Genomic DNA, 24,150 nt, shown 5'->3' on the forward strand with positions numbered 1-24,150 from the left:
CCAGGTACCCATACAATTTTCACATCACTCGGTGTGAAAGAAATGTACTTTGCTCTCTTTCCATCAAATTCTATTCACAAATCCGGGTGAATTTACAATATCGTCATCGGCTGAAAGGTGTTTACAAATGATTCTGTTTTCAAAAAACACTTTATTTTTTTTTTCTTCCTTTTGTTATAACAATTAAGGAATGCAAACTCACCGCAGATCTACCACATCAAACTTCAATTTGGGGTTCATATAAACATGAGAACAGTGCTCATAGATTGGAGTCCCATCCTCGGGCTCCTCATGAGGATGAAAGCCACGCTGTTGACAATTTCGAATAACAGAAACACCACCTGGGTCGGACAGGTGAAAGATTCCATGCGGACTGTAGTAATATAAAAGACAACGAAAATCAAAATTTGAAGGAAAAAAAGAAAACCGAAATCATATCTACAGAATTATAAATAGCCAGTAATAGTACACATATGCATTATCAACCCTACATATGCATTATCAACACGTGACCAGCCAAGAAGTCGAACCTGTCGGTCAAACTGGTAAGCAACCGACAACTTATAGTTCACCCGCCCCTTTGGAATTCCAACAGTCATTCAAATTCTAAACACAGGGACAAAACCTTGGCCCATATGTTTTGCATGTGCAATATTGTCCAACATGGTTCCCATTATTGCCCATCTTTCAATCAGTTTTTCAAGGTAGTGAGCTTTTGCATCTCACAATTCCAAACACCAGGAAAAACCCTTGGCTTGATGTACACAGGATGTCTAGAAAAAACACCAACGGCTTGTAGCCCAATGGCATCACCCCAACACTCGTATGAGGGGTAGGGGGTTCAAACCTCGCCAAAGTCAAGGTTAGGGTGTGTAAGCTTCATGAGTTCTTATCCATATCACCTACCATTTGTAGCAGGTTCACCCCCATACCCTTAAGAGTAAATATATATCCAGTATTTCGGTCTTCCAAAAAAAGGATGTCTAGAAAAGCAGGTAACTCAACAAAATGCACAAGTTTGGAAAAAGGCAACTCCATCCCTTTGAACGACAAACTTATTCCTTTCTTTCCCACAGTAAAATCTGAACTATACTAAGACCAGTAAATTAACTAGATTAAGAAATAGGCACATGAAAAAAACACAGATTTTAGTTTTTCAACATTTTTTCTCTTGGCTTTTGAAGGCTTTGTTTGGAACTTGGGTTTGAGTGAGGATTTATCAAGGGAAAGTAAAAAAGGGAGGGGAAAATCACAAAAATAAAAGATAGATTTTTGACACTTTTCCCTTTCTTTTGCTTTTTTTCCTTTCGCTCCCCTTACATCCCACCTCAAATCCATGATCCAAACACAACATAAAAGAATCCAACCAATACCTGGTTCCTAGGCACATGCAATCCCCTCCTTCCACACATACCAGGAAATTCACAATTTAAAATCACTAGTAGTAAATTCAAAACCTTCATTATGAACAATTTTTTAAAACATATAAATGAAAAAGGCTATACGTCACTTATTTTTTTTCCCCTGTTTATATCAACAAATCACATGGCAAGATGTTATTTGCTTTCATTAATTGCTTAATAACTATCTCAAAACAAATGAATAAATCATGAGTATTCATGCAAGAGGTAATATAAAATGGTGACAAAAAATGGGTAACAAATAACATTTCTCTATATAAATAGCATGAAATGCAAGGGAACTGGGAGAATAGAACTCTACCTGCATGTGTCTGTGGGAGCCATAACAATTGCGACAGCTTCTGGTAGCATGATCTAAGAAAAAGTAACAGAACAAAATACTTAAAATGGATTATAAATGCAGTTAAGTAGGATGGTGAAGGAAACAGAAGTGGAGAACCACTAGTAGACAAGGATGGTTTAGCCATGGCTGAAAAAGAGCAAGTCCCTATAGCCCCGACCAATGTGCCATTGTCTATTGGACTGCTTAAACAATAATACATTCTCAAGTTACTCTTTTATGTTTAGTTGTTTGTTTATTCAATCATCTTCTGCAAAAACACTAAGGAATGCACTTCTAAGAAGCACATAATGTTTTCTTTTTCATATTGATAATTGGCTGTTGACATAGCACTTTAGCACAAACCAATACATGAATTGAGGTAACTTAAAACTGCATAAATGAACTCAAGAAATAAATAATATGTGTGAATAAGGTTAATTACCTGATATGAGTAATGGGTGTGCAGATCAACCGACGACATAAAACAAGTCTGTGATGGGTGTGTCTGAAAAATCAAAGTACGAATTTGTGAATAATTGAGTAGATAGATTTTTTTTTTCATTTTTTTTTATATAAAAAAACTACCAAACATAATAAATTTACATCCATCAAAAACATAGACCAATTTGCTGCTTCTAGACCAGGCAAAATAAGAGTTCTTATGGACCAAAAGCTCTTCAATTGACTGGAGAACTTTTTATCCACAAACCAAAAGCCAGAAAAGGGATAAAGAGTTTCGGGCCAATCTTACATCATTTCCGTTGTTCTCATTTGGAAACGTAAATTGTTTTCAAATCCTTATCATTTTCTTATGGGTTTAAATTTTTTTTTTAAAGATAAATTTATGGGTTTGACTTTTTGACAACTGGAAAAACAGTTTAAACTGCTACTTGAAAATGGTTTGTTGTCAGGAATTTTTTTGAAAATAGTTTTACAAATATGTTTTCTGTATCTTTTCATTTCTTCTATTCTCATAAACAAAAAACATTTTTAGAAAGCAATGCCAAATGGGCCCATCGTTTCTTGTTTCTTATTTGTAGTATCCTAAGTAAGGTTCAATGGTACAAGTGTGACACCACAAAGAAATTCAACTTGCTAAGCAAAAAAATATATGCTAAGTAAAAATGCCACCAATGTAGAAAGACAGAAACAACAAACTTTATTTTTAGGGTAAACCAACCAAAAGCAAAAGGACTACGTTGAAAGTAAACAAAATGGTGCATAAATAAATCTGCATGAATTGGAAGGCAGACATAAGCAAACCATAGCAACTGACAATTAAACAATGATAGTTAAAACAGATTGATATCTACTCACAAAAATCATATTTACCATAAAACAATTTTGCCTAAATGAAACCAAATCAGCACTCAAGAGGTTATCTACTTAAAGAGACCACATATACTCATATTACACTACAAGCCTGATATATATGCAGCACCAAAGCATTTAGGGGTTGTTTGGGATGTCCTAAATAAGTGCACTTTTTGACTTTTTATGAAATATGGGTTGGATATGGGTTGGGTTTGAAATGATGTGATAGAGAGGTGATGTGACTTAAATAAGATAGTGACTTTTTGACTTTTTAAATTTTTTTGAGGATGCCAAACCTGGCTTTAAAACAACTTTAACAGTGACATAAACAAATTCTCCCAACTAAGCATAACTATCTATATGGTCACCACCACCTTGTCACACATTAAGGCCTTGTTTGAGAACTTGACTATTTTAGTTGGCTTTTTGGCTATTTTATGAGATGAAAAAAAATTGTGTTTGGAATGATTTGTATATTTTTTTAGTAGTTGAATAGATGGTTGTGAGAGAAAAAGTGATTGATTGATATATAGGATGTGAGACTTTGTCTAATTGGCTATTTTAGCCAAAATCCTAGTTGCCAATCAAGGCCTAAATTATATATAAGTTTGGGTAAATTACAAATACATGTCCTGAGATTTGCTTAAAGTATAGATTGCCCCCTGTGGTTCGGAAAATTACAAATACCTCATTGTTAGTATTTTTTATTTAACAGAATTAATTAAAAAAATGAAATTCATAATTGCTCTCCTATACAATAATAAAATTACCTAATTATTAATTGAAACATATTTCTAAGATTATTAAAAATTGTTAATTGACTTGATGATTTATTAATAAAATGGACGATTTGTTATGAAATTAGAAACCTCAGGGCGTAGAATGTAATTTCCAAAACCACAGGAGAGTAATTCATATTTTAGGCCAAGTTTGGGAAGTTGAAAATAATCCATCTTTTTATCTTTTTATCTTTTTTCCATCACATCACCTCTCTACTTTTCTGCACATCTTTTCGTAAAAAGACAAAAAGTGCACTTATTTAGGTCATCCCAAACAACCCTTTATCAAACCTCAGGGGGCGTATTTGTAATTTACCCAATAAGTTCTATTAAGTGCGCAGACAAAAGGCTCTTCCATGGATTTGAGCAACTTTAACTTCAGTCAAGCCACAAATTATTAAAAAAAAAGAAAAAAGAAAAAAGTTTTTATTTAGTATGCAAAGCAAGATAATAAGTAGAACACAACTAATTCAGTAGAACAAATAACACTAAGTTGTCAACAAGGTACTGAAACACTTACATGGATCCACCCAAGAGGAAAAAGTGAATATTTGTCTTGGACGTCAAAAATTTCTTCTTCATTCAAGGTTTGACACTGAACATTAAAAAATGTATTGATAAGTATCATTAAAATTATCAATAGCTACAAATAAAAAACTGCCATCGTGAAACCAATGAACTCTGTTAGACTGTTTACACAGACTCGCTAGATTGCCAAAATGGCCCACCATACCCACATGGACACTACATGACATGGCTGCAGGTATGGGGCACGACTCGACATCAATGACACACACAGACGCTTTCTATAAGATTTGATGCCACTACTGTGGAACGGCTATGACTGAGTTCCCTCAGACCTTTAAGTGTTTTCACAACAACAATGACAACAAAATTTATTCTACTGTTATTTTTTATTTTTTTTCCAAATATCAAGAGACTAACTACGATATTTTGCCCATGTTTTAAAATTGCAACTTATGAAAAAATATTTTCATCCAAACCCTTAACTTAAATTGCTTTCTTTCATAACCACCCCATCTCCATTTTAGGATACATTAACTAGTGAGGAATGTTGCTTCATTTGTATCAGTGGCAACAGCATGATAAATATATCAAAATGGAAAATGGGACGATTCTGGCATTTTTAGATATCATATCACTTAATCTTAGAACCTTAGTTCTACCAAACAAATACCAAAGTTGTACTCGATTTGCAATTAGCTATTTATTAGTTTCAAGTTGACAACATCAAAAACTGACAAAGCTGAAATATCAAGACAGAAATATACAAAACTTAAAATTAAAATTAAAAAAAAAAAGAAGAGGAGAAATCAGGCGAGAACTAACAACGCCACACTAATTGACACACTACAGAAAAATTATCTTACCGAATCTGAAGTTGACTCTTGCTTTGGGACTATCAGTGTAGTGATATGGAACACCCTGTTTTTCTACAAAATGTGATCGAGTACATAAGTAACCACAAGTATAAAATATCTAAACATAGTTATCATTTTCTTTTTGTATTCACAAATCTTGTGCCAATTACCAATGAACCAGCAAGAACACCACATGTTTCTAAATTTTTTGCAGTATTTTCTCGTGCCAATCTCAAAAAATCATCCATCATTTTTACTGGCTGCAATGAAGGTTAAACAAAACTAGTATCATGTCAGCAAGAATAAAAAATCAACATAAAACGTTATGTAGGCATAAAATTGTAATCAAAACAGAAATTGCCAAGAACTGTGGGAATTGTGTTATCAGAGTTATGATCAAAATTCAGTACACAAAACCTACAATGTGTAAATGCTGATAGGAATTAGAGCCAATCATCCCATCCTGAAAAGGTTTTGCTGGTCCAGGTCTCGGATCTGCAACTCTTGATGGAGAAATTGGCAGAAAATCTGGATGTACTTGAGCAAGAACAGGAGGTGGAGAAGGTTGCCTAATATTTCCCAACACAAGAGGAGCATTGCTTGCTTCATTATTTAAGGGCAGACAAGAGTCATCAGCAGGAAGTGACCATCTTCCATCATCCAAAGACAGCAATGATTCCATGGTAGATTTATCCACTCCTGACTCACCATCTTTTACTTCCTGAAGGTCATATTGTGCAACCTCCTGATTCAGGCTATAACCCAGGATAACACCAGGAAGAAAATGTTACAAAAGGGCTAAGTTTGGGGAGAAACATAACATAAAGCAACAAGGGGATAATTAGATAGTTTTGGTACATAAGAATGCCTCAAGAAAAACTAATTAAAAGTATAAAACGAGGTAGTAACAGAAGTACAAGGTTGCTATAGCCCTGACCTTGAATTTTCATTTGGAGTCAAGTCAGTATTGCTTGGATAGTGAACCTGCATTGTACAATGGGATTAAACTTAAAAGAGTTCAAAAATCAACACAAAATGAAATGCAACCTGACAAATTTTACCTTTATCTCTGGGCTAGGTCCCAACCACTGACCCCGAAGACCATTTGGGCCCAAAAAAGAGTGTCTAGACAGAGTTTCCTTATTTGGCAGAGGTATATTAAGAGGTCTGCATGTTTTTAAGGAATTGTCAGCACATTTATCCTTATAAAAATTGGCATACCAAAAATAAACAGGTTTATGATTTTATAGCCACAAACAATAATCAGTTCTAGCAATAAATACACTAATCTCCATAAACCACGAAAAATAAATAAATAAATAAATTTTGAGACATGCTATTTATACAAAAGCAATGACTGTCTAAGCGAAAAATGGTTTGCAAGGAAATGAATCAAAGGACAAGAAGGCATCTAAAAAAGCAAGACAGCACCAAAGGCACCATCCACATAAATTAGAACTGCCTATGCCTCAACTTCCATATGATGAATAACCACCAAAATCTTTGGCCACCCACTACAAGTAACTAATATCTACCCTATAAATGATGATGATGATGTTGTTTAAAGAACTCTCAGGAATGATGATGATGATAATATAATATTGAGGTGATTATATGAACCACAAAGCCCAGCTAGACTAGCACATGAAGGCCTTTCAGTCCAATGTTGTCATCCTTCCACCATATCTACCCTATAAACAAACCAACTTCTAGACACTTCCAGATTAATCCCAGTAGCGATGTCAACAAATTTGGGAGGCTATAGAAGAAGCAGGAGTTTCAAAAATCCATAATAGAAAACTCTAGTCAAGATTAGAAACTTTTGGCAAATATAGTGTTGAAATTGCTGATCCTTCACTGGTCCTAAAAGAAAAGGTTAACCAAGCTATTCTCTTGAGGCCTCCACATTCAGATTTAGAGGACTGCTAACAAAGGTCTCTATCAAATTAAGGGTTCCCCAAATGCCATTCAATGGATGAAAGGAAATGAATAGACCAAGGAAACCTACCAATGTGTATATAATTAAAAGAGCCATTAAGGAGAAAATTTTATTTCGGGTTCATGAATAAAACCCCATGTTTTGTGGAAAAAATTAGTTAACCTGAAAGTGGCAGGCAAAAGTGCTTCCCAACTACTCTACATTCCGAAATATCATAAACTGTCAGTATCCATTGCACATTGTACCAGTACCACAAATATTAAGCTATATTGCTCCCAAAATTTAAAAAGCCACTTTGATTCTACATTGGGAGAAAAGTCCAATTTAGGCACTTTACATGTGTTGGAAACATTGAGATGAAAGGAAGCTGAGCATCATCAGCCATAAACACATGTATCATCATAGTTATTACCCACCTTGGACACCACCATTAGCAGAAAGAATTCGCAAATCAAATTTGTTAGTCTCACACTCGGTTTAACAATGCCTTCTCAAGGGCATTTGGTTGAGAAATATAACACATTATTTCATGATCAGCATATTATGTTAAGACGTCCTAAAGCATATCTTTCCCATTTCAATGTGGACAAAAGAGACACCCTTCAAAACATTGGCCAGTTTGCCACTAGCAACTTGCTCAAAGAACAATCTTCAAAACTATAACAATCCGTCCAGAAACTAATCTAAGCAATACACAAATAAAAGACAGCCATTTACAGGCTTTATTTTTAAAAAATATGATTGTACTAATGAGCTACTCACAGCTTCCCGAATTGTGAGTCGATTGAATTTGTCGGTAAAATTTGAGTATAATTATTGTTCTGCTTCCGTGAAGACAAAGGTGCTTTTCTGACTGGCTGCAACCACATGTAAAGAAGGGTAAGAAGAAGAGGAACCCACAAATGCCAAATTATGGAAATAAAATCTGAAAAACAAGATAACAAGTAACAACTGAACTTAACTGAGGCTTTATACAAACATTGTGCAGATAAAAAAGATATGCATAACTAGAAAATAACGTTATGGCTGGGATGCCTTGAGGACTAGCAACGGACATATGAGATAAATAAACAAAACTCTCATCAAGTCATATGAGATGAACGAACAAAGCTCTCCTCAAGAGAGAGGCGAAAATGAAATATATGTCTAGATCTGGAAGTGCGCTTCCTTTAAACTTCATTGAACAAAACAAACTTGAACAATCGAATTAATACCAACTAACTGCTATAAATTAAAAAATCAAATATTTTAAGAACCATCCGCTTTAACAGAAATAAATACAAACAGACAGGAAGAAAACAACACATCATTCACGCAATAAAAATAAATGTACTGGCTTAATACCGGCGTATTATTGAGGCTCAAAGAAGCTTTCCTATTGACAGGTGGCCATTCCAAAAGTGATGCCTCTGAACCATATGAAGTTCTTTCTTGGGCATCAAATTGATGTTCTTGAGTCCCTGCATGAGCTTTGTTCAGTTCATTCAGTAGACGTCGGAATTTCGGCTGCAAAGATTCAAGCTCGTCCAGCACAGCTAATGATTTCTGGAGAAAACAACAGAGACAAGCCAAAAATGATTTTTTGTAACAAAAACTTCTGAACATGGTTTATATTAATTAGATTAAAGTATAATACCAGTAAATTCTACTCACCTTCTTGTAAAATGCTCTTTCTTTTGGAAGCAAAACCTGGTAATCTCGATGGAATGGTATAGTTTCAGACACCAAACTGGCAAAATAAATAATTAAGCATACACATACATACTTTTCTGCAAAGTCAGCAATTTGAAAGAAAGCAAGCAGCATTCTCCTTAACATACCTTGAATATCTAAGAAGTATGATATACAAGTCTATAACGTTGTTCTCCTCCCGATAAATACTTGCCTGGACATTAGAAATTTCCCAACAGATAAAGTACAGTACATCAGAAAGATAAGAGGGGAGGAAAATCAACAATATGATTACAACTTTATTTTGCTTAGGAAATTATATAATAACACCACTAAATTCAAGAATGTTTATGCTACAGAAGCAATCTTCAGTGAAACAATAGATGGAATTTTTTAATGTACTTGAAAAAGTAGAAATATATTATTCACTTCAGAATCAATATCACTTTGCTAATGCATCCTTTTATGAACAGAAGTGTCATTTGATGCTGCTACCCTCCAGTGAACATACTTTCATTTTTTATATTACCCATTTACGTTTGAATATTCCCCAATTGTCCAGGTCCACAGCAAACAGAACATAACCATCCAAAGAAAAAAAGTGACTGCATGAATATCTGCATCACTAGAAAAAAATAATTAAAAAAAAAATTACAGAAACACATCAACAATCACAAAATAGATCCCCAGATGCTGGATGAGACTTCTTTTTCTTTCATTAGTTCGCTACCAAAATGCAGCTTTACTTATTACAATAAGCACTATATCCAAAATTCCAGAAGTAGCGTCTTGTCTCTATTACAGTTTTTTTCTCAAAAAAAAAAGCAAAATTAATACAGAAAATGCATCAACTATCTCAAAATAGATCCCCAAATGCTAGATGCAACTTCCTTTTTTACCACAAATTTGCTACCGAATGTAGCTTTACTTATTATAGTAAATACTAGGGTTGTGCATAATACCACCCAACTAGCCAAATCCACCCCATTCTGCTCCGCTCTGTGCGGTTTAGACAAATTGGCGGTATGGGTTGGGTGGGCGAGTGGAAGGTTTTTTTAAGGCGGGTTGGTTTGTGTGCTTTAAAATATACAACCCCAAATCTCGTTTTCTTTATTTCCCCAAAATTAATGAGTGTGGATTTAAGAAATTCAAGCAACCAATCCAGGCTGATATACATTATTCCGAACCCTTTTGTAACTTGTCTATGTTATAAATCCAATTTTAATGTTCTATTTTTTTTCATACATTCAGAAATATATTTCTACACTTCGTTTGATCTTTGTGAAAGCAAGTTTAAAGGAATGAATCTCAAGTTGTCAACCAAGAAGATTCAGACAAGATTGTAGAGCTGAATCTTATTTTATTAGATTTTATTTTTCTTTCATAAAAAGAGGTCCATTTACAAATGGTCATCACAAGGTTGAAAGTCAACCACTGCCCGCCTGAACCGCTAAGTTGATACCGTCCATATTTTTCAACTGACCTGCAGATTTTTTTATGGCGGCAAGTCAGTTGCAAACGGCAAATTAGCCAAGTTGATACCGTCCATATTCTTCTTCTTTTTTTTATCCTTAAACCGCCCCGCGCACACCCCTAGTAACTACTATATCCATGTAGCATCTTTTCTCTCTTACACAGTTCCCCCTAAAACACGAATGAGAAGTCTGTCAAGATCGAGGATAAAAACCTCTTTAATTTCACACTCAAGTCTAAAACACCAATGAGAACTCTGTCAAGGTCAAGGATACATTACTCCCAATAACACCTAGGATCAACTTTTTAGGGTACAGATTGCAATTCAGAAGCCATTAAGGCCCTAAAATCGCGAATTCGCTACAATAAATTAAACTAACAGAATTAAAAAGTAAAACCCTAATTCAACATTGAATTCGAAAACATCAAGTCATTGCAGAATCAATACCAAAACAAATCTAGAATTATGAAATCGTACCTGTTTGAGGAGGTTATCAGCGATCCGATAGTAATTGCGGAGGGGAAGTCGATTGTCGACGGCGATCTTCCGAGCCATCGAGTTGACGTTGATTGGCTTCTCCGAAGGCGGTGGCCTCATCTTTCCGACTCCGGCGGCTTCACCGGATACCTGCAGTGAGAGAGAGAGAGAGAGAGAGAGAGAGATAGTTGTCTGGAACTTGGCCGCTAAGTTAAGAACTCGTCGGTGATAAACGAAAGCTCGCTTCTATGGGAATTTCTTTTCCATGTTTACATATGTCGACATGTAGGCTATGTTTGGATCGAGTGATTTGGGGGTAGAAAAGAAAAGAAATGGAGTGAGATTTATTTCATTTATTTATTTGGATAATTTAAATAAAGAGAAATTGAAAGAAATTGAGAGAAATTAAGACAAATTTATTTCTCTTATAAGTCTCATTTTCAATCTTTTTAAAAGTTGAGAGATTGACACTATGTTTGGATCGAGTGATTTGGAGAGAAAAGAAAAAAAAAATTGAGTAATATGTATTTTTCTTATTTGTTTAGAAAACATAAGTAGAGAGAAATTGAAAGAAATTGAGAGAAACTCATTTCTCTTATAAACTTCATTTTCAATCTTCTCAAAAGTGGAGAGATTGGGAGAAAAAAAAAACTACTATTTTCATAATACCAATTTTGTCCCTATAAAAATAAAAGAAATAAAATGATTGAAAATATAGAAAGGTTATTTTGATAATATAATATAAAATAATTTCTTTTTTTTTTTCTCTTAATGAAACCTAACTAAACAAGAATGAGAGAAATTACAATCATTTCTTTTCTTTTATTTATTCCTTATCCAAAAAAAAAAGGAGAGGAATCACAATCATTTCTTTTCTTTTCTTTTATCTTATTACTTAAATAATCATTTCTTTTCTTTTCTCTCCTAAGTTCCCAAACATAGTGTGAGAGAGAAAAGAAATCACTATTTTCATAATATCAATTTTGTCCCTATAAAAATAAAAGAAATAAAATGATTGAAAATATAAAAAAGTTATTTTGGTAATAGAATATAAAATAATTTCTTTTATTTTCTCTTAATGAAACTTAACCAAACAAGAATGAGAGAAATTACAATCATTTCTTTTCTTTTATTTCTTCCTTATCCAAACAAAAAGGAGAGAAATCACAATCATTTCTTTTCTTTTCTTTTCTCTTATTACTTAAGTAATCATTTCTTTTCTTTTCTCTCCTAGGTTCTCAAACATAGTGTAAGTCTGGGACAGATAAGGTGTGATTCTCTATGGTCGCATCTTCCTCGTTAATGGCCCCGTTTGATAGAGCTGTGGAAAAGTAATTATAGATTATAACTTAACAGATTATGATTTATAACTGTGAACATAAGCTATTAACCTGTTTGGTACAGCTATGGGATTATAGACTTAAGCAGCTAAATAGTGTTTGGTTAATAAATTATAAAATAACTTTTTATTGTATAATTGTTCTTTTTGCCTTTATATGATATAAAAATGATTATTTTGTCTTTTTTTCAGTTGTAATTTAAAAAAATTATCTCATTAATAAAGTTAATATAATTAGTATTACAAAAATTATCATTTAATTAATAGTATCGATTAGTGTAAAATTAATGGCTTGATTAGTATGAATTAATACTAAAATTATTAATAATATCAATTTTAGAATAAAATTATTTTATTTTTTCATTATAAATTAATTAGTGTCAATTAATGGCTTAATTAGTATCATTACTTTTTTTTATTGAATTTATTAATTCATTACAATTAATATCAATTGATATCTATGTATTTATAATAATGTTGTAATGTCTTTACATATTATTTTTCTTTATATTAAATTAATTATGTGTAATGTTGTAATATCAATTTCTTTCGATTAATGTTGTGATGTCATTACATATTATTTTATTTCAATTAATTTTGTATTAATTCTGCGTAATGTTGTAATATCAATTTAAATTAATTCTGTTTTTATTAAATTTTTTTCATTACAATTATTTTATTTCTTTTTGAAATAAATTGTTTTTCATTTTATTTTGAAAAGTAAATATTAATTTTGAAAAGTAATTTTTTTTAATTTTTTCATTTTAAAAATTAATTCTGTTTTTAAAATTTTTTTCAATTTTTTTTTTCTAGTGTTTCAACGCCACTAGCGAACAGTCGCCGGTGGCTAGGGTTTCAACGCAAATCGCGATCGTGACGGTGACGGAGACAAACAACGCAGATCGAGAGAGAGAGAGAGAGAGAGAGAGAGAGAGGAATGGCGGTTGTTAGGGTTTCATATCGCAATCGCGATCGCAAAGAGAGGAAGAGAGAGCATAGAGCAGATCGAGATCGCGATGGCGGTGGTTAGGTTTCAGGTCACAATCGCAATGGCAATGGTGACAGGAGGTTCGTGAAAGAGAGAGAGGAAAGATAGTGGTTCGTGAAAGAGAGCTCTGGTTTGTTCGCTAGCAGCCCCTATCGTCAAATCGAGTGAGAGCTTACTGGAAAATGCCGCCGGAAATCGCCTCTCAAGTTTTTGTCTCTCAAAGAAATGAACAGTGATTGAGATTGGGGGTTTATATATTGGTGTTTTGGTAATACTTGAAGTTGATGAGGGGCATTTAAGTAATTTTACCCCTTCCTTCCCAACTTGCCATTTAAACTGATTTAGAAAAGTACCCACATAGCCACTTCAAGAAAAAGTTGATTTTTGACTTACAAAAAATTATAATCTGTATTCTTAAGCTACACCAGACACAACAAAATAGCTTAAATTAAGCTAAAAGCTGAAATAGGCAGCTTATAAGCCTTACCAAACAGGCCCTATCTATCTACCCGCTAATTGCTTAATTTTATTATTATTTTTTTTTTGATAAATTATAAATACAGGTTTGATTAAATTATAAATTGTTCGTTATAGTTTTGAAAATTACATTTCTCTCCCTGAATTTTCAATTTCATAATAAATCGCCCCTTATATTAATAAATCATCAAGTCAATTAACTATTTTTAATGATGTTAGAAATATGTTTCAATTAATAATTTAAGTAATTTTATTATTGTATAGAAGAGCAATTATGAATTTCATTTTTTTAGTTAATTATGTTGAACAAAAAATTTCTAACAATAGGGTATTTGTAATTTTTCAAATCATAGAGAGCAATCTGTATTTTAAGCAAACTTCAAGGGCTGTATTTGTAATTTACTCTTTTTATTTGGTCACTAACTGCTTAGTTATGAAGCCAAATTGCCTATATGAGAGCATTTCCAATGGTATTTGTCAATATAACGCCCCTAAAATATAACAATAAATCCGATCCTTATAACAGAATGTTAATAGAAATGATATGCTTTCATTCATCAGAGTTCGTATTACCATATGCAGTATACATTCATTAATGTTCATCTTGAATCTATAGCATGTACTACCAGTTAATAACTTACAAAAAATAAATGCCCTAAGGGCTTACACTTTTCCAAGACATTACTTGGTTACAGCAAACAGAAGAGTCTAACTCAATACAATTTAGCCATTGGCTGCACAAAATAAATAAAACAAAAAGAATCTCTTCCTCCAAGTCTCCCCAAATTACTATCTCGGTGGAGGCATGTCTCCAACACTTGAAAATGGTTCCTGTACGGGGAGCAAATATTCTAGCATGCCCATACTCCTTTCTACCAAGCTCCTCGTCTGTCCGATCGACTTGCGAACATAACGGCGGTGAGCTACCCAGCGGTGTGGCCGAAAAACCCCTCCGACGGTCAAGTTAGCACACACTCAGGGATATATATATATATATATATAGAGAGAGAGAGAGAGTTGATCGTTCAAGTGTTTCTTACAAAATGATCCATCCCCAGCATGGGGGGCGCAGTCAAGCTTATATACTCTCTGCACTCCAAATCTGCTCCCATTAGTCTCTTGACACGTGGTGCTGCTTTTCCATCTGTCAGCACAAATCCAGCGAACACCACCTAACCAAACCGCCAGACAACATTAGCGGGAACTCGGCAGCCTGGCGGCATCACACGGCCTCCTTCGACCGAGCTACTTATCGAGCTCAACAGTGCCACTCGCCGAGCTCTATCACAACCGAGCTCAGCAGCACTCCGGTGCGACTGTGCTCTAGACAAGTTAGGCCAGTCTACGACAGATCACGATCACCGAGCTAAAAAGAGCGAACAAGAGAAGACAAGCTGGCAGAGGATCTTCTCGGCTAACTCTGGTCTGGATTTCGGCCAAGCAAACTTCACCTCGGCTCGGCCCAACCCAGCTCGCCCCAAATACGCTTGAACCACATTCAGCCCGGCCAGAACCGCGGCCCAAGCCGAGATTACGAAAATCTCCCTCTCAATTGCCCCTTAATTCCGTCTACGCTAGCGTGACTAGGATTACATTACAAGGCCAGGCTATACTTTTTGCTCGGTGATCCACTTTGCTCGGTTTAGGAACTCCAAGGAGAACAAGGTCCGCTCTGCGACTTGCTTCTTGGCAAGCAAGATCAGCTCGGCAAGGAACTCCAAAGAAGGCGAGCAAGGTTCACTCAGCAACTTCCTTCTTGGCGAGCAAGATCAACTCAGCAAGGAACTCCAAAGAAGGCGAGCAAGGTCCACTCCGCAACTTCCTTCTTGGCATGCAAGATCAGCTCGGCAAGGAACTCCAAAGAAGGCGAGCAAGATCAGCTCGGCAAGGAACTCCAAGGTAGGCGAGCAAGGTCCGCTCCGTGACTTGTCTCTTGGCAAGCGACATCAGCTCGGCAATGAACTCTAAGGCGAGCTAGGTCCGCTCTGTAACTTGCTTCTTGGCGAGCAAGATCAGCTCGGCAAGGAACTCCAAGGTCGGCGAGCAAGGTCCGCTCTGCGACTTGTCTCTTGGCGAACAAGATCAGCTCGGCAAGGAACTCCAAAGAAGGAGAGCAAGGTCCGCTCCGCAACTTTCTTCTTGGAGAGCAAGATTAGCTCGGCAAGGAACTCCAAGGTCGGCGAGAAAGGTCCCCTCGGCGACTTGCTTCTTGGCGAGCAAGATCAACTCGGCAAGGAACTCCAAAGAAGGCGAGCAAGGTCCGCTCCGCGACTTCTTTCTTGGCGAGTAAGATCAGCTCGGCAAGGAACTCCAAGGTAGACGAGCAAGGTCCGCTCCGCGACTTGTCTCTTGGCGAACAAGATCAGCTCGGCAAGGAACTCCAAGGTCGGTGAGCAAGGTCCGCTCCACAACTTCCTTCTTGGCGAGTAAGATTAGCTCGGCAAGGAACTCCAAGGTAGGCGAGCAAGGTCTGCTCCGTGACTTGTCTCTTGGCGAGCAAGATCAACTCGGCAAGGAACTCCAAGGTCGGCGAGCAAGGTCTGCTCCGCGACTCCCTTCTTGGCGAGTAAGATCAGCTCGGTAAGGAATTCTAAAGTTGATTAAAACCATCAACAAACCTCTTGCCGAGTAAAATTCATCCGACAAAGAATTCCAGAGCTGATAAAATCATCAACAAACCTCTTGCTGAGCAAAATTCGACCGGCAATGAATTCCATCAACAAACCTTTTGCCGAGCAAAATCCGATTGGCAAGGAATTCCAAAGTTGATTAAAACCATCAACAAACCTCTTGCCGAGCAAAATCCGACCGGCAAGGAATTTCAAAGTTGATCAAAACCATCAACAAACCTCTTACCGAGCAAAATCCGACCGGCAAAGAATTCCACAGTTGATCAAAACCATCAACAAACCTCTTGCCGAGCAAAATCTGACCGGCAAGTAATTCCAAAGTTGATCAAAACCATCAATAAATCTCTTGCCGAGCAAAATTTGCCCTACAAGGAATTTTGATCTTTTCGTCAAAATGATTGTTAGTTGCCCCTTGGACCGCACTAAATCCGCTTGGCGAGGCAAAAATACAATAATTCTCAAGAAAATGGTCTGCTTGTTTCATTGCGCCAATGGTAAAAAGGGTTACAAAAATAGAACTACGAACAAAACTTTAGATTGGTATAGTTCGATATTCTGAAAATGGATCGGCCATTCACATTCTGCGAGTTTTATGTCCTTTTTCCTCGGCCTTCTTTTAGACGTCTTCCAAAAACCGAACTCCCTATATCTCTTCCAGGGTGATTTCCATGGCCATCATCTTGTCCGACTGCGTGAACCTTTCGCACTACTCTCTTATTCTCTACTACCGGACTTGCCGTCACGGTAGCTGCGGCTGCATCGTCTTCGACTCGGATGTGCTCATTGATACGCTGCATTAGTTGGCCCATGGATGTCAGCTGGTTCATGGTAAGCGAGTCCCGCAGCCTATGTCCGATCGGGAGACCGCGCCTGTATTGGGTGATTGTCATGTTGATCGGGCAATCTAAAATCTCGTTAAAGGTTTCCCAGTATCCGGAGTTATATGCCTTGAGTGTGTCGCTCAACTCCATTTTGACACTGAAAATGTGGTCCACCTCCTTTGGCGTTTTGGTGTTGGTCTTGAAACGAGTCACAAATGCTTCCGCCAACTGCTGCCACCTTTCGATGCTTCCCTCCGGCAGCCTCTCAAACCATTTCAAGCCCAGTTCACCCAAGCTCAACAGGAAGGTAAGGTACATAAGAGCGTCATTCCGCCTATGTCCGGCCATGACCTGTCGGAAGTGACTTACATGCATGTATGGATCGGTTTTTCCGTTGTAGAGCGTAAATTTGGGCTGGTGAAAGCCCGCTAGGAGCGGTGCGATCTCTATCTCCAAGGAGAAGGGAGTGGTGCTCAGCCTCGCCAAATTTGTGTCTAGAATGAGGGGCTCAGCTGGGCGCGGTGGTGGCATTAGGACTTCTTCACTGGCGTGACCCCCATAAGATAGCCGCTGGAACGCCGGCACCCTTTGGTTCTCTCGCCGGCGAGCCCGCTCCTTCAAGACTACCCGCAAGTCCTCTGAACAAGCGGAGTAGGAATACCTCGACGTCATCGCCGGACGTGAGGGAATGTAGGTACTATCTTGCGCGCTTGACTTCTCTACAGGCGCGTCGGAATCTCCAACCCTATAACTTCTGGTGATCGAAAGGGAGGGAGTGTGCCTCTGGCTCTAACTGCTTGAACGGCGTGGTTGGGTGCGCTCACTGTGGTCTCCCACTCCAGCAACACCCTTCCCTTTGACATGCCGCTTGAGATCTTCCATCTTTGTCGCCATTCTTCAGATGACGGCGTCTTGGTCTCTCAACTTGTGCTCCAGACATCTGGCGTGTGATTCTCTCTGCCGCCGGTGTCTGTCTAGGCTCCGAGAATGACCAAAACTTCTTCCGGGCTTATCCCGCGTGTCTCTTGAATGTCCTCCTGGGGAAGTCTCCAGGTCCGCCATGGGAGGAATGGCAGGGAGTCCGTCTCTTCGTCTAGCTGACTCCGGGGTAACTCCGTCGATGGCCGACAACGGTATCTCGTTGTTGTTCACCATGGAAGGCGATCAGATGAGCTTGGAAGACAAGGTTTTGTCTATCAAGATTCCCACAGATGGCGCCAATTATACGGGGAGCAAATATTCTGGCGTGCCTGTACTTCTTTCTACCAAGCTCCTTGTCTATCTGATCGACCTGCGAACACAACGGCGGTGAGCTACCCGACGGTGTGTGGCCGGAAAACCCCTCCGATGGTCAAGTTAGCACACATTCAGGGATATAGACAGAGAGAGGAGAGAGTTGATCGTTCAAGTGTTTCTTATAAAATGATCCATCCTTAGCATGGGGGGTGTAGTCAAGCTTATATACTCTCTGCACTCCAAATCTGCTCCCATTAGTCTCTTGACACGTGGTGCTACTTTCCCATCCGTCAGCACAAATCCAGCAAACACCACCTAACCAAACCGCTAGACAGCATTAGTGGGAACTCGGCAGCCCGGCGGCATCACCCGGTCTCCTTCGACCGAGCTACTTATCGAGCTCAACAGTGCCACTCGCCGAGCTCCATTACAACCGAGCTCAGCAGCACTCCGATGCGACTGTGCTCCAGACAAGTTAGGCCGGTCTACGGCAGATCACAATCACCGAGCTAAAAAGAGTGAACAGGAGAAGACAAGCAAGCAGAGGATCTTCTCGGCCAACTCTGGTCTGGACTTCGGCCGAGCAAGCTTCACCTCGGCTCGGCCCAACCCAGCTCGGCCCAAATACGCTTGGACCACATTCAGCCCAGCCAGAACCGCGACCCAAGCCAAGATTACGAAAATCCCCCTCTCAGTTCCCAAAAAGAGTGAGTTAAAGCCCAGTAGAAACATGCTAACATAATATATAAGAATTAATAAGATATAAGTATGGTGCACATGACAAAATTGTGTGACTTTTCACAAAACCATGTTATGCCAAATTTGCATCTCAGTTAATTCATTTTGGTTCGATAGATACATCCACTGCATTTAACCCATCAACAGAGGTTGCACCTCACAAGTTTCTAACAGATAAAATCATTATACAAATACATTCACTTTTATTTGCCATTTTACGAAAATTTTGTCCGCGAGAATCGACACCCATGTATACAAATGGTTTTCTGGACTTTTACCCTGAACACAGAGGCTAACTTAGTTCAATGGAGTCCATCTCATTTCTTCTTCTCAAAACATGGAGTACATCCCCTTTCTCCTCTCGAATACCATACATATGCAATGTATATTATTCATAATCATATTCAATGATAATGGTTAAGGGATTAGTTTCAATTCACCTAATCCACATGAGATGTCTACAACAATCATGACAATCTCCATGACTATCATGATTTCATATCCAAACCCCATAATCATTTATGTAACACCTACATAGACACTCCTCTTTTCATACTTGAACCCAAACCCTAGGTTTGCTCAAAACATCCCAAAATCTCACCATTTTCATACAACAGCCTATAACCAAGTTAAAACTCATATTAAGGTGTAGAGAGTCACTACCTTAAGTTTAGCAGATCAATGGAGTAAAGGCAAAACTTCAACGATGCCGAAACCAAACTCCAATCGGATCAAAACGGAGCTCTCAAGATACTCTACCATTTTCCCAAAGACACTAGGGTGGAGAGATCAACAGATCTAGGATAAAATGTAAAGAGAGAGAGAGAGAGAAAGAGAGTATTTTAGAGAGAGTGTTTCTCACTTTAGGGTTTTTAGAAGAATAGATCTGAAAAAGTGATGTAAAAAGTCATTTTTGAGATCTGATATACGCACTGTCCGCTCGAGTGAAAGAGATGATGCTCGAGTGTCAGATACAAAAATTGTTCTGCTCAAGCGCAGAATACACACAGCTAGTACTTTTCCAGACAACAGACAAACCGCTCGAGCTCAAGAAAAGACGCTCGAACACCCACTCGCTCGAGCGTAGGAAACGCTGCTCGAGCGTAGAAAACATTCCTCTAGTACTTTTGCAGATGTGCAAAGTACTGAGCGTTCGCAAATCCCGTTCGAGCGCATGAATTGTCGCTCAAGCGCAGGAAGTGCCACTCAAGCAGAGGAACAAAAATTGCAAAACCCGCTCGAGCACAAGAATGACCATTAGGCAACAAAGGTTTGGAAAAACAAGCAACCAACCTGTTCCAAACGCACAACTACAATCCAATAACCAAATTTAAGGAAATTAAGGGAAAAACAATAATGACCAACATTCAGAAGCCATAAACCCGAGTCTAGACTACCACTAGTGTCGGGTCAAAACCGGGATCGCTATAACCTTCCCCCCTTAAAGAATTTCGTCCTCGAAATTTCAAATCAAGTTTTAAAATACACTTAAAACTATTTGTGACAACGATAACCATTCAATTCCATCACCATAACCCATTCACCAGTCATCCATTCCTAACAACAAGGTAAATAATGTCTCAACACTGAATATACAATTCATATTTTCTCAAGTCATATGCAATGTTTACTCAAAATCCAAGTTCTTTTTCTGAAATTTACACGACATATACAATGCTCCAAAAATGATATAACATACAAAATATTTCATATCCTCAAAACATACACAATGCTTATATTGAATCCATGACTTCAAAACACCCATAACATATACAATGTTCTCATAATTTAAAACATATATAGTGTTTATACTTTTCATTAACATAATCAAAATCTCAATATATGTTCAGGCACCAACAAACAAGTTCGAATATTTCTCTCGGACTTCCAATTCACGTTTCCAAGTTGTTTCTTCAACCCTGTGATGTTTCCACAATACCTTTACTAAGGGAATTGTCTTACCTCGTAAGACTTGGTCTCGTCTATCCAAGACTCTCACCAGTCTCTCCTCATACGAGGCATCTTCATCCACTTCTAAGTCGGTCCAATCCAACACGTGAGATGGATCCAGCTCACACTTCCAGAGCATACTAATGTGAAACACGTCATGAACCCCAGAAAGCTGTGGCGGTAACGCCAAACGGCAAGCAACCTTTCTGACCCGCTCAAGGATCTTAAAGGGCCCAACGAATCGAGGGGATAATTTCTCACTCTTTCCAAACCTTATCAAACCCCTTATAGGTGATATTTTCAAGAACACATGATCCCCCACCTCAAAAGATAAGGGTCTCCTCCTACGGTCGGCGTAATTCTTTTGGCGACTTTGGGCCATAACTAACCTCTTACGGATAAGTGTAACTTTTTCCGTCGTTTCCTGAACCAACTCTGGGCCCAACAAAGGTACATCATCTACCTCGGTCCAACACACCGGGGATCTACATGGTTGGTCATACAAGGCCTCAAACAGTTGTAACAACCCCGATCCGTAATTAGTTGCTAATTCGTGATTAATGATGCTAATGAGAGAATTAAAATAAATTATGTGTTTATTTTGTGTTTTGCATGATTTTGGCTTTCTATCGATTACTTGTAGAAATGTCTGTCTGGAATTCCACTTTAATATGAAAATTGAAAGCCTTATCGGCATCCGAAATCGAAATTGATTACGTCAATATGTTATTTGGAATTTTTAGAACCATATGGCAAATTTTATTAAAAACTGATTCAGTTTGATTAATTAAGTTGTGTTTGGTTAGCCTTATATTCTAATTAATGTATTTTAGCATCATAGCTATATATGTGAGATATAAGCTCATTTTGAGCTCATTTCTTTTATCCCTTGAGTGGAAAAATCTGGTGAGACATTTTAGAGAGAGAGGGAGCACAATTCTAGAAAGAGAAAGGAAGAGATTGAAGAAGAATTGAAGGTTTTGTATTGAATTCACCAAGATTGTGCTAGAACAAGAGTAATTCAAGACTCTAGGTAAGGATTTAAGACTTAATTATGAGTTTTAACCATCAAGTAGATCATTTCAAGAAGAATTTGTGATTGTGTACAAGAATTGGACCAAAGATGATGAATTTAGAGTTAATTCATACATGCATGCTTAGTTTAGTTTAATTTCATCATTTTGAACATGATTCATATCATCCATGTTTGAAATATCATGTTCCTTCACTTAAATTCATGTTTTGAAAAGGATTTCCCTCATGCATGGAGCTTATGAACTCAATTTGCTAGTTTCATGAGTATGGAAGAGAAGAGTTTGAAAGTTTTGCATGCATGTCTATTTCTTTACAAATTGAGCATGATTCCCGAGAATTTTCTCATATATGTTTGATATTCATCTTAATTAAGGAAAATCTTCAAGTTTCAAGTTGTTTTGTGGTATTTGATCATGTTTTGAGAAGCTCAAGATCAAGAAAATCCATGCATGTTGTGTTCATGAACATTCTTAAAGTTTAAGTTGAAATTGTGAGCTTTTGGCAAACTCTTGGGCCATGATTTTATGAAATAATCCTTAATGCATCATGTTTTACAAGTTTTCTATGTTATCTCAAGCTTTGGGGCCTAAGAGATGTGTTTTGAAGATTGAGATTCGAATTTTGAGCTTGGAGGTGTAATCTAGAAATTCCAGAATCTGCATCCATGCTCGAGCGTGGGAGTTCACGCTCGATCGACCACTCTTTGTGCGTACACTTCCGCTCGAGCGACCTAAAGTCCGCTCGAGCGTGAATTGTAAGCTCCCAGAAGTTTCATATCTTTGCAGATCGCTCGAGCGAAGGAATCCGCGCTCGAGCGACCACCCACATTTTGCATGTCCGCTCGAGCGAGGAAAGCTACGCTCGAGCGGGGACCTCATTTTCAGAAATTTGACTAAGTGTTTTCCAAACTATTTTGGCATCCTCATTGCATCTTAGGCATTCCTAAGCCTTAATTAAGCCATGGTAATGAGGTTATGGATTAGAAACACACTAAGAGAAAGAATGTACTAAGTTAAGAGTTTATAAGAGTGTGTTTTAAGCAATGTGATAAGAAAGAATATGAGCTATTGTAATGAAAGCTAAGCCGTAATGGCCACCTGAATGTGTAATGATAAGATATGTTTGTGTTATGTGCTTTTGTGTCTATAGGTCAACGTCTGGAGATTGATTGACCGTTTGTGAGAACCACTGTGAGTAACGTTATTGTAAAGATACGTTCATATGAATTATGTTTCAACTGAACTATGATAAGTTACCATTTCTGAAATGATATCTGTTTTCGTGAACGAATGTTCCATGTTTGAAATCTATTATGACATCCATAGATAGTCCCAAGTCATGGGGACGGCATGTTAATGCGGGTCCATGACATTCATGTGATTACGAGATCTCGTTAGCCACTTTATTGTGGTGATATGTGTTTAATCGGTATGCGGAACCGATTACTCTAGTCGGAAAACATTATGTAATGTGTTCTATGGGATGTATCATTATTGTGTTCTGATACGAGAATGATTATGCTATGATCTGTTTTACACTTATGATATGTTCGAATTTCGTTCACTAACCTCTTTACATTGATGTTATTCACTGGGTTTTAGCTCACTGTGTGTATATATATGTATAGGTGGGCATTCGGGAGATCGAGCCTGAAGGCTTTTGTCTGGATCTGTGTTTTGTTGTCAGCCAACCATTATGCCTCACGTGGAGGTTCCTGGAGTGTTTCAAGTGTTTAAGTTCTGTTGTTTCTGTATATATAAGACTCGATTGTTCTGTTGGCAGTACTTAAGATACTTTAATGTGTGTGGGTATAATGTATGAATGACTTTTGATTATGTATATAAAGTTTTTAAATATTCCGTTTCATATAAGTCAGCACAGCTCATTGGACAACTATATTTATGTATTAGCTTCCGCTAGTCCCTTAATTTTGTTAATCTGTTCAGAGGCCTTCGGTAATCCAAGGATTATTGACCGGTTACGATGCTAAACCTATAGGGGCGGGTTTGGGTCGTGACAACAGTGCCATACCAATACTCGATTAGAAGTTGTTATTATAGGCAAACTCCACTAAGGGCAAGTGCCTCTTCTGCGATCCCTCAAAATCAAGGACACAACATCGAAGCATATCTTCAAGGATCTGAATAGTACGCTCGA

At 37.6% G+C, this 24,150-nt stretch overlaps 1 protein-coding gene across 1 annotated transcript; it reads right to left on the bottom strand.

Moving 5' to 3' along the window:
- Positions 1-34: 34 nt before the first annotated feature.
- AMSH3 (associated molecule with the SH3 domain of STAM 3) lies at positions 35-11,125 on the bottom strand. The gene is made up of 14 exons (XM_028210704.2): positions 10,780-11,125; positions 8,978-9,042; positions 8,811-8,886; positions 8,502-8,702; positions 7,920-8,014; positions 6,280-6,385; positions 6,156-6,202; positions 5,640-5,973; positions 5,389-5,478; positions 5,228-5,290; positions 4,357-4,431; positions 2,186-2,248; positions 1,723-1,775; positions 35-373 (listed from the first exon to the last, which is right to left on the bottom strand). The coding sequence occupies exons 1-14, from the start codon at positions 10,897-10,899 to the stop codon at positions 199-201; spliced, it is 1,563 nt and encodes a 520-aa protein (XP_028066505.2). The 5' UTR covers positions 10,900-11,125; the 3' UTR covers positions 35-198.
- Between the last annotated feature and the right edge of the window lie 13,025 nt (positions 11,126-24,150).

This window comes from Camellia sinensis, chromosome 6, assembly GCF_055761805.1.
Source record: "Camellia sinensis isolate YWXY chromosome 6, ASM5576180v1, whole genome shotgun sequence".
Classification (NCBI taxonomy): domain Eukaryota; kingdom Viridiplantae; phylum Streptophyta; class Magnoliopsida; order Ericales; family Theaceae; genus Camellia; species Camellia sinensis.

Coding starts and splice junctions, on each gene's coding strand:
- AMSH3 (XM_028210704.2), bottom strand. CDS start 10,899: ATGAGGCCACCGCCTTCGGAGAAGCCAATCAACGTCAACTCGATGGCT. Junction 9,043..10,779: donor CTGATAACCTCCTCAAACAG/GTACGATTTCAT, acceptor TCTAATGTCCAG/GCAAGTATTTATCGGGAGGA. Junction 8,703..8,810: donor AAAGAGCATTTTACAAGAAG/GTGAGTAGAATT, acceptor TGTTTTCTCCAG/AAATCATTAGCTGTGCTGGA.